At 37.0% G+C, this 11764-nt stretch overlaps 1 protein-coding gene across 1 annotated transcript in view; it reads right to left on the bottom strand.

Annotated features, from left to right (window-relative positions):
- Positions 1-695: 695 nt before the first annotated feature.
- The window catches only part of COL4A5 (collagen type IV alpha 5 chain), a 240960-nt gene continuing 229891 nt past the window's right edge, over positions 696-11764 (bottom strand). The window contains exons 47-51 of the mRNA XM_048213522.2: positions 9492-9704; positions 4823-5000; positions 2819-2933; positions 2316-2488; positions 696-1196 (exon numbers count right to left, since the gene is read on the bottom strand). Coding sequence (XP_048069479.1) covers positions 1115-1196; positions 2316-2488; positions 2819-2933; positions 4823-5000; positions 9492-9704 — 761 coding nt within the window. The 3' untranslated portion in view covers positions 696-1114. The remainder of the gene's footprint in view (positions 1197-2315; positions 2489-2818; positions 2934-4822; positions 5001-9491; positions 9705-11764) is intronic.

Below are 11764 nucleotides of genomic sequence, written 5' to 3'. Positions count from 1 at the left end.
GTTTAAAACAAAAAAGAGGAAGAAACATCGATTGGTTTTGTAACTGAAGAGAGAAGACTAACCAAGTATTGTCTTCCCAGTTCTTGTACAAGCAGAGACCACAGGGGAATAATTCTTACAGAAGCAGCACAGGGAACAAATCATCTATTTTTTGCATATTTTTGTTTCTCAAAATTATTTGGGAAGACTTTGCCTAGTCAGGGATGAGCAAAAACAAGATGTAAGAAATGTTTAAAAAGGGGGTATCTGGTATTAAGAATCTTGAGGAATATAGCAAAAGAGAAACTGTTTTATTAGATATTATAATTTGGCATGTAACACAAACATTTAAAATTCTGATTGAATTTTCTAAAATGACCTATTTTTTAAAAAGTCAAATAAAAACTTAGGGGATAGAACTCAAAATAAATTTACTCTCAGTAGTAACTTGATGCAAGAATATAAATTCTTTCACTTCGATAAACATGGACACAAAATCTTGTCTGTATTCTGGTTTTGCCTAGGTTGTCTGTAAAGAGTGATACATGTCAGGTCACATCTAAATGAGTCAACACTTTGAGCTAAAAGGCTGTTTACACAATATACACATTCTTTACTTACAGAGAAAAATAAGCTTAACACTTTTATATTAAAAACCTGGGATACAGTAGGATTAGTAGCACCATGAAAAATAATTCTTCCCCCAAACTGCAGTCTTTTATTTTACTCAGTGTGATTTAATTGAATTTTTAACGTGCTGTTTTAAGTTACTGGGCAAAATATATAATCTTCATCTTATAATCCTTGGGGAAAGTCATTCTGGACCCAAAAAGTTAATTCATTTCCTTATTTCATTCATAGAAAACTAATAGAGATCTTGCTCTGGCATATTGTTGAGGTACATCTGAATCTTCATGGTTACTAGTCGGCATGTTCTCTTGGTCATATATAGTAGCACCATTGGTGGCAGCAGTGGTAAAGTTGGGAAGAGTGAGACGTTGCATCCTGGGAATTATATATATATGTATATATATATACATATATATACGTGTATATATATATATATATATATATATATATATATATATGTATATATATGTCACATTAAAAAACACACAAGGAATTCTTCAAAATGTTATGTCCTCTTCATGCACACTTGACATCGGCTAATACGTGTCCTCAAGTCTCCTGCTTTCAGCGTTTCTGACTGAGGTTTGCTGGGAAATAAGAAACAAGACAGTCAAATTAGCCTTTTCTGGTTTTTCAATTCTATTATTGGTTCAGATTCACACCCAAACATCCTATTTGTGCTTAAGTAGCTCTCCTATGACTTAAAGACTAACTTTTGAGCAATGTGATCTAGTGCAGTAGCCAGTATGGCCGAAGAGCTATTAGTGGTCATAGTTATTTTTGTGACTCTTCTCTCTACCACTATTACCTTTATTTGTCTCTCCCTCTTTATCTCTTATACATTTTTCTAATAGTCTTAGAATGAGGGAGATCTGGGCAACTGATGATAAATAAATGATAAAATATATGCATATGAAATGCAAAAAGATAATTATAAGAAAAATATCAAGTAATGATAACTCAAAATAAGCAATATATAAAAATTAATTTAAACCAAAAATGCAATAGATTGGACTCTCCTGAAATACATATATTATATGTGGTCTTACTCATTCAGACACTTTGATGAGAGCACTGAAAACATCCTGGGAAAGGGGTACCTTCAAGACTCAGTTGGTTAAGTGTCCAACTCTTGATTTCGGCTCAGGTCATGATCTCAGGGTTGTGAGATAGAGCCCACATTGGGCTCTGTGCTGGGCATGGAGCCTGCCTAAGATTCACTCTCTCTCTCTCTCTCTCTCTCTCTCTCTCTCTCTGTCCTTCACCTACTCCTCCTCACCCTCTCCCATCTCATGCTCTTAAAAAAGAAAAAAAAAAAGAAAGAAAAGAAAAGATCCTGGGAAAAGAGATCACTGGACTGAGGCAGGGATCATAGATCACAGCTTCAATCTTCAGTTCCTGGGGTGGCCTCAGTCTAGCTGAACAGCTCACTTATTGTTGAGCAGGTCACATAACCTTTTCTTGCTTTGTGTGTTTGCTACTGAAGGATTACTACTATCAGGCCATCTGAAAGCACACATACCTAACATTAGCCAAGTCTGTTTTTGTGTCCTGAGTCAGGTATGTGAAAAGAACAAGCACAAATAAAAAACACAGACCACTAAATCTTTAACATTTTTGGGGTATAAACCATCCATGAATTGCTTTCTCTTCCCTAGTACTTCTGAAGGAAGCTTAGGACTGAACTAAAGCCATAAGTACCTTACCTGAACATGTCTGACACATCTACAGTTGCTAGCCAAAAGCTGTAGGAATTGGCATAGTAGTTACAGGTACCCCGCCCATGACATTCAATGAAGGGAGCCGAACGAAACTCTTCCAAGCAGGAACCAGGGGAGGCCAAGGCTTGGCCTGAGCCCTCTGCTCCTGCGCTTGTGTGCTAGAAAAGATAAGGAAAAATGTGCTTAATACCTTAGTGAATACCCAAAGATATGTGCTAAATATGGCCAAAAATTCAAATCCAGTGAAGGAACTAGGGCAAGAGATAAGAGAATAGTTTCCACACCAAGGGTACTCAACAGAAGCAACAGGCAGATTATGAAAATATATGCCAGAAAATATGTGAAGGGGAACACAATATTTGGACAGAACCTATTTGAGGTTCACCCTTCTTACTATGCAAATGATAGGGATTCCTTGTATTGGGAAGATACACAGATATGATGGACAGTCAGCTACGATGACAAAGACAAGGCAGAGTATTTCATACCATCATGAAAGAATAGCCAATCCAGAGAGAATCCCATCCCTGAGGACAACGGGGAATCTGGATGGTCTGACTGTGAACTGCGATCACCACGGCTGGAGCTTCACATACTGCACATCTGGTAATGGAAAGGGAGGGGAACACAATCTACGCAGTGAATATGTGGGAACAGTCCCCCTTCTTTCAAAGCCTTCCTGGTATAGAAGCCCATTAAGGTGTCTTCAATGCTCACAAAAGCAGGAGAAAAATGCACTTCAAGAATTGCTTTTTCATAAGCCCTCTCTCCCAATATACTTAATAAAGTTATAAACGACAACTCTAAGCTTTTTTTAAAAAGAAACCACACAACCACTGCTATAGCATTTTCCTTTTCCATTCTGCCTTAAATTTGTATTCATATTTGCTATAGTCAATGCCATAATTGCTGTAAGAGTTTGGCTTTGTGTATTGCACATACTATTTGCTGTCAAAGTGCCCAACTGAATGGTAGAAATTTAGTAATGCTGAAACTGTGGTAAGAACAATGTCTGGTGAACTGGAAAAGACAAGAAACAGACACTTTCTCAATCCCCACCCCTTATTTTTGGTCCAAAGGATATTTATTAACCATTTGGCCAAATCTAGAGAAATAGAGCATGTCCAGAATGCTGGGCAGCTACCCAGGCACGTGGAGATGTGGCTTAAATCTAAAATATCAAGTAAAACAGCAACACAGTAAATATAACTGAGTCTATCAAATCTTTAATAAATATCATGAAGGGACCTTCTGACAAATGACTGAACCAATTTGATGAAGTTGATCTACAAAACAGGAAATACCTTTAAAGGACCTTTTTATTCCCAAGAGTTGGGACTGACAAAAGTCACAAAAAAATAAATTCCCCCCAAATCTGGGCAAATGTACTAAAAAGGGCACCATAAATTTGCTACTAAGAGAAACTGAACTGGGTTTAATCTTTACATTCAATGTCAAAGAAACTAGACTTTCCAATGATTCATGCTTTATGGTGAGTGGACTCCTCAATCAATTGGGCCACAATCAGAATGAAAATGGCAGTATCTCATATGCCTAGGACATTGAGTTAACTAGAGTTCTAATGTGGCAAAACTCAAGGAAATCTCTACTAATGGTACTTCTCTTCTGTTAGTTACTCATGCTCCAAACCTCACCTATCACTTCCTGTCTCATAACTAATAAACTGCCAAATCCTATCTATTGTATTAAAGTGATACATGTCCCCCACCGACAATTCCAATCCACTCCTATTGGGACTACAGCAATACCTTAAATCTAACTGGTCTCTGTATTTAAGGACTATCTCCTCTGTAATCTATGTTATATAGTGATGGCTCTGTAATTTTCCCTGAAGTGTAGCTCAAACACTTTTCAAAGCTCCCCATTCTATACTAGATCAATTCTAAAATAAAACCTGATGCTGAAAGCCTTCTACAATCTGGGTCCAAGTTAACTCCCCAACCTCTTCTCCCTATGCAACATTTACAAGCTACTTTCTATACATATCAATCAACTACCCATTCCCATGTTCTCTGCGTAGTATGCCCTTCCTGCTTATAACTACCTGTGTCTCAAGTCCTTCCCATCCTTTAAGTACTAACCAGGTCAAAATACATTTCTTCCATGTAGTCATCCCAAATTTATCCAATTGAAATTAAACATTCTTTTCCTTATGCTTTCATAACGTTTTATTAGCTCTATTGTAATGGATCTTAGCCAAGACTGATATATATTATATTAATTTACATATATTTGCCTAATAATTAGTCTGATTTCTTTCTATATTACACTATGTCTATCATAGGGTCTGATCAAAAGCAAATCCCCAATTAATATGGCTTAAACTAAATACCTAACTGAATATTATAAAGGCATCTCTGTCCTACTTAGCTTGGGAAGAATATGATCAAATTATATTAGCTTTAGACTCATTTCTGACCAGCTAAACTAACTGGGGATTGATAAAAGTCCAAGCTACACCAGTGTCTCACCGACTAATAAATGGCTGGATGCTCCGGCCCTTCAGGGGCTCCATGCTCATTGGCATGGGCTCTGGGGTGGACAGCCAGTAAGAATAGTCATTTCTTGAAGCAAAGTTGCAAACGTTATTGATGTTGCAGAACATGAAAGGCATGGTACTGAAGCGACGAAGGCAGCTGCCAGCCGTCCCTAGGAAGAATTGGGGAGAAAAGGATGAAGGACTATACTACAATGATAATTTAGTTTCTTTTGAAACCATAACAAACAACCTTTCAGGGAGAAATCTGCCCACATTTCTTAGGTAATAAATGTACTTTGTTTTAGGTCTTCAATTGTAAGATGCACGTTTACTTACACTTAAAACACTTCTAAAATCAGAATATATATTTATCTAAATTATATATATATATAATTTATGTAGACATTTATTATTGCAGTTCATTATATATTCTTCAACACTGTTTTTACACTGGTGATGCACTTATAAACAACAGTGTCTTATGGAGAATATTGAGCAATTTACTGTGAACAAGTGAAGAACACACACAGAGTTCCTATATTATCTTGTTAGTACTTCCTCTCCAGGCTACCCTCTCTTCTTCCAAGACATCCTCAGTATGTATCTTGTTTGTTTTTGCAATCTCTTTGAGCCTAGGGACAATGGTAGTGCTGACCAATATGCACAGCAACCATGAACAGGTTTGGAGGTGAATAATAAAAAGGAAAAACTAAGAGAGGAAGGAAGGATGCAAGGGGAAAAGAAATTCAGAACTGGTAAGGGCAACAGAGGTTATCTTGACCAGTGATCAGACCTACTTTTATTTATTCACCAAAGAATGATGAAAAATGATGCACCCCTTTACACATTTTTAAGTTTAGATATAAAATTTTTCATCAGAATTTCAAATTGATACTATGCCAGTTATTAAGGTATTGGTTATTGTCTCTTGGCTCCAAAGCTACCTTTCTATACTCCACTTTGTGATAATGGAGCCTGGGGCCTTGCAAACCACATTGCAAATGTTACCAGCTGTCATGTCTAGTGTTTTGTGAATATTTATATTTAAAAACAAACTTTTTCTCTCTCTTTTAAATATATCCAACGTAATGACTTGAAACCTGACAATAAACATTTTTTAAAGTACATAAACTCATCTTTAACAAGTGGAAGTCATTCAATGCTCCTTTTGCATTTGGAAATTATATGTCCATTCCATTTTTCTCACATAGTTTTATACTAACTTGTTTTTTCAGTTTTTTATTGATTATCCTATCATATTTCTCTGAAACAAAAATGTATAAAAACTTTAAAAAACTTTCTATGATCATAAGGCTTTACATGTTAAATATTTTTTGAATTGTCATCATTATATTGGGAATTTATAAAAATATAGATATTATAAATTTTGATAATTACTAAACACAAAAAGTAACCTTTTGTTGGAAATGCATTTCCTAATGAGATGGATTAGAGTGTGTTATAGAGCCTCAGCTAATGGAGACTTTAACGAAACCATTATTTTGAGTTGTCCCTTTGAATTTGTCCCTCAGAGGTTTTCACACTTCAAGGCAATATGTGATAGTATGATTCTTTCATAAAGTGGGAGGTGGGTGATAGTGAAAGGGGATGTGGGAAACGGGACCATCCAAAGGCAGTTCAACTTCAGGAGAAAGTACATATGAAAGTTGAGGATTTGAAACTTGATTCCTTTAAAATTATGCCTGTGTAGTTCTTGGAAATTCCTCATGTATCCAAAGGAATATGCTTATCTCAGACTGAAGATGACTGATAAAAGACCAATACTTCTTAAACCTAGTGCATCGGCATAATCATTGAGAATTTTTATATAAGAGGTTTGCAATGGGTCTAGGAATCTTTTCAAAAGTTCCCCAGGTTGAAAATCATTGATTTCGCCTAATTAATTCTTTTTTCAGAGTAAAAAAACTGGCTCAGAGAAAGGTAACTAACTCAAGGTCATGTGAGAGTGAATGACAAATTGGCATAATTGAAAATGGATGGATTTAGCACTGGGAGATGTTGGATTCAATTCTTATCTCCATCATTGAGTGTGTAGGTTTGAATTAGTCACTTAACCTCTTAGCCAGTTTTTTTGTGTGTAAAATATAAGAAAATAATACTTGTCCTATATCTTTCTTGATCATAGTTGTGAAAATCAAATTGGAGAATGGAAATCAAAGTGCTTTTTTATTTATAAAGTAATTTAAAAATAAAACTCACATTACTGCCTAATTGAGGACATGGCTGGAGATATCCTTGGTCTCAGAAAGAAAAGAAAAGGAAAAGGTACATGAAAGAAAGGCCCACAATGATGAGAACAGAGGTGTTTTGTTGCATCTGTGTTTTAGACGGCACACAATGATGCAGAATTCTGTATGGTCTCCAAATTTTCAGAGAAAATTCTGAAGAAAAATCCCATGAATTTTCAATGCCTCCCATTTTCCAAAACCGTAAGGATTTAATAGTCTAATGATTCTTAGTATTTTTTTTGCTCCTATACAGAACAGTTTTAGTATTCCATCTGTTACCTCCACCTTCTTTTTTACACACCATAATCATTTTACTAATCCAACATAGACTGTATTTATTTGATCAGAGGATCGTTTCTTTAACATCAAAGCTATAGCTGCCTCTATTCTTTGCTTGGCTATCAAACTCTCTCCAATTTGATCCCTGTGTGAGCCATAGAAGAGACTCTGCAATCTGGGATCCCCCTTGGGATCTTGGGCCCTAAATCACGGCCTTCCCATGTCTGAGGCCTATACTGTCCCTGAGTCAGGGCCAGTTTGTAGCCTCCAAGTCTGAATGCATAGTATGACAGCCCTTGTTTGACCAAATACATGCATTTTGAAAAGTTACAGTGACATACTGGATAGAAGATTCCATTTTCTCTTTGAATTACATTTTTTAATTTCACAGTGCTCAAAAACTTCTAATGGTTCCCTGACTTGATAGTCAGGGATTTTAAGTTTACAAGCTTGATTTAGGTATCAGTTAAGACTCTGATAGTGAAGAGAGAATGGCCTAAAAGGAGAAGAATTTTATGGGAGGAAGACTAAAGAGATTTACGTAAAAAATAAGAATATTTTCACCGTGAAGATTTGTCAATTATAAAATTAGAAAAAGGAGATGCTACCCAAAGAAAGTAAATGTGGGAAGGAAAAATAGCAGAGGAAAGATGAAAAGGAGACAGAGAAAAGTAGAGGAGGGAGAAGAAAGTTGGCGGGCAAACTCCTCCTTTATCTGGCTTCATAAAATGACCTGTGACTCTTGGCTTCCATGTCAGTGGAGATGCCTACTCTGGTGGGCCAGCACTGCCTGGCAGGTGTGGCCACATGCCCTGGGAACAGAGTGAGTAGAGAAGACCTCTGGAGGTCTCTGTTGCTGCAGAACTGTTTTCACAAAACAGCCTAGCTAAAGAGACCATGAGAGACTGTGGACTCTGGGAAACAAACTGAGGGCTTCAGAGGGGAGGGAGGTGGGGGACTGGGATAGACCGGTGATGGGTATTAAGGAGGGCACATATTGCATGGTGCACTGGGTGTTATACGCAAGTAATGAATCATGGAACATTGCATCAAAAATTGGGGATGTACTGTATGGTGATTAACATAACATAATAAAAAGTTATTATAAAAAAAATATAAAGAGGGGCGCCTGGGTGGCTCAGTCATTAAGCGTCTGCCTTCAGCTCAGGGAGTGATCCCGGCATTCTGGGATTGAGCCCCACATCAGGCTCCTCCGCTGGGAGCCTGCTTCTTCCTCTCCCACTCCCCCTGCTTGTGTTCCCTCTCTCGCTGGCTGTCTCTATCTCTGTCAAATAAATAAATAAAATTTAAAAAAAATAAAGAGACTTCAGGAAGCCTCTTACTATAGAGACCCCAGAAACTGGGAGCCCAGACTATCTTCTTAAATGTCTTTGCGGAGACAAATGGGATAATGATCCCTAAAACTGGCAGCCGCAGGTCAAACAATCAGGCTTTGAAATCCAAAGTCAAAATTCCACAAAAAGAAATGTTGAGGATTGGAAGAGCTCTTGAGAGTCATCCAGTCCAGTCTCATCCCATCAACCAATCTGTCTACCACAGTATAGAGAAGATGCACGGGAACACATTAAATGAAGTATATTTTATATAGAAATATGGTGCTTTGCATAGTTTTAATCTACTCTGATAATACTTTACAAAGCTAAGACACTTATTTTTAGGAACTATAAGCTAGCATAATTAAGAAATGACCTTACTTTCTTTGATTCAAGATTCTCTTCAGAACGTACCTTTCAACTTGATGAGACCAGTGTCAGAAAAGAAAAAACTATCTCCTGTGAATAAACACTGACCACTTAAGCAACTGCTATACCATAGGGAGCCCAGGAAATCGGTTTCCTTAATAACTAAGCTAACAGAGAGTACACGTGGCCTTTCCCCAAATGTGCTGCTTTAGGCCAAGAATTGTACCTCACACTAGCTAACTAATGCTTTTAGAGTAACGTATTATTTATTTAAAACTTACAGTGAATATATTTACCTGCCCTTGACATGGTCTTCAATTTGGAAGCCCCCCAAAAATAGAGAGATACACTTTGTCCATGGCTACTCCAGAACCCAATGGAATTTTCAAAACAGAATACATAGTAAAAAATAAGATGCCAGTTATCTCACCCAAGTCTTGACCGTGAGCTCTTTTATTTCCTTGAACATACAGGAGAGAAAAGCCTTCATAAATTTGTACAGTTCCATGTGGGCATTGTGGTGCATCTGTTGTCTGGCTGTGACGTGTGATGAGGAATCCATGGGCAATAGAGGAAGTTCCTGGAGGACCTGGGGGACCTTGCATTCCATCTGGTCCAGGGGGACCATCCAAACCACGGGTACCTATTTCCATGGAATCATCAGTATACAAAATTTAAGTGAGCTCTGATCCTCCTATTATGGCTACTGACAAAACATTATGATCTCATTTGATTCGTTAATTAAGTCCATATTTATAGAGTGCCTATTAAGGTATTGTCAGATAGCATGGATTTGGAGATAAATAAAATATGGTCCCTGCCCTTAAAGAGATTTAAATATATATTTTTTCTAATGGAATTGGTTGACAACATTAGGCACTAAATGAGTACCGGGTGATGGGACATTAGATGGGAAGAAGTGATGCTTATTTGGGAAGTCTGTGTGTTATCTAGTCTCTTGCTCTACTAAAGGAGTCCAAACCCCAAGACAAAATTTCAGTCTGCTGTTTTGTTCATCAGCGAGAAAGGAAGAGTGTGGTTGCCATCAGCCTGCCAGTTTCAGTGCTAAAAACCATTTTCCTTTGAATCTGTCTGGGGAATTATTCTCAGGCATACCTTTTTGTTTAGAGAATAGGCAGGGCACTACTAAAGCAGCCTTTTCAAAATGTCTATTTTCAATTTACCACTGGTTCCCATTCTCTGTTTAGTCTCTTTATTTGCACCTATTTTAAAATTCTCTTTATAGACGGGCCTTTTACCACTGTGTATATGCATTCTCATTTTGGGGAAACTTCACAGCAATGCCCATATGTGATGAAGATGACACTAACTTGTTTCTTCCCTGCTTGACAGTTAATGAAATGGTAGGGTATTGGTTCCAGGAAGGCCATAGGTATTACTAGTCTGGCTTGCTGCCACTGATATTTTTTGCCAATAAATATTCTTTATGTTTATATCATTTAGAGTTATATTTATATTGTCTAGAGTTGCTAACACATATTAAAAACCTACTGAGTTTATGATCTCTTATTTCTGCTTTAGCAATCTTACTTCAGTGTGTTTTTAATTTTTTTAATTGAAGTATAGTTGACCAATAGTGAATAGAATATATTCACTTCAGATATACGACATTGTGATTCAACAATCCTATACATTACTCAGTGCTCGTCATGATAAGTAAGCACTCTTAATCCCCTTTATCTATTTCACTCACCCCCCCGACACACCTCCCCCCTTCTGGTACCCATCGGTTTGTTCTCTGTATTTAAGAGTCTGGTTTTTTATTTGTCTCTTTTTTCCTTTGTTCATTTGTTTGTTTCTTAAATTCCACAAATGAGTGAACTCATATGGTATTTATCTTTCTCTCTCTGACTTATTTCACTTAGCATTATACCCTCTAGGTCCATCCATGTTGTTGTAAATGACAAGATCTCATTCTTTTTTATGGCTAAGTAATATTCCTTACACACACACACACACACACACACACACACACACACACACACACCACTTCTACTTTATCCATTCATCTATCGATGGAAACTTGGGTTGCTTCCATATCTTGGCTATTGCAAATGATGCTACAATAAACAAAGGGGTGGGTATATCTTTTTGAATTAGTGTTTTGTTTTCTTTGGGTAAATACCCAGTAGTGGAAATTACTGGATCATGTGGTAATTCTATTTTTAATTTTTTGAGGAACCTCTATACTGTTTTCCACAGTGGCTGTACCAGTTTGCATTCTTATCAATAGTGCATGAGGGTTTCTTTTTCTCTACGTCCTTGCCAACCCTTGTTATTTCTTTTTTGATTCTAGCCATTCTGATACATATAAGGGGATAGCCCATTGTTGTTTTGATTTGTATTTCCCTGATGATTAGTGATGCCAGGCATCTTTTCATGTGTCTGTTGCCATCTGTATCTCTTCTTTGGAATATGTCTATTAAGCGCCTCTCTATTTTTTATGGCAAGGTGACTCAAATTCTTTTTGGAAGTAGCTTGAGAACATACTGGAAATCTAGTGGGTACCAGATACAATATTATCAAGAACACCTGTTAATGAATGAACTAAAAACCTGAAAATCAATTTGTCATCTCAGTATAAGATGCCACTCTGACTCTCAAAGCTCTATGGGGAGCACTTTAAACTTTACAAACCTTACAACCGTATTACTGAATTTTACGGGGGAAATTACACTCTGT

The sequence above is a fragment of the Ursus arctos genome, chromosome X (genome assembly GCF_023065955.2).
Source record: "Ursus arctos isolate Adak ecotype North America chromosome X, UrsArc2.0, whole genome shotgun sequence".
Lineage (NCBI taxonomy): Eukaryota > Metazoa > Chordata > Mammalia > Carnivora > Ursidae > Ursus > Ursus arctos.
Note: the sequence above shows the minus strand (reverse complement) of the source record. Positions and strands in the feature narration are given on the sequence as shown.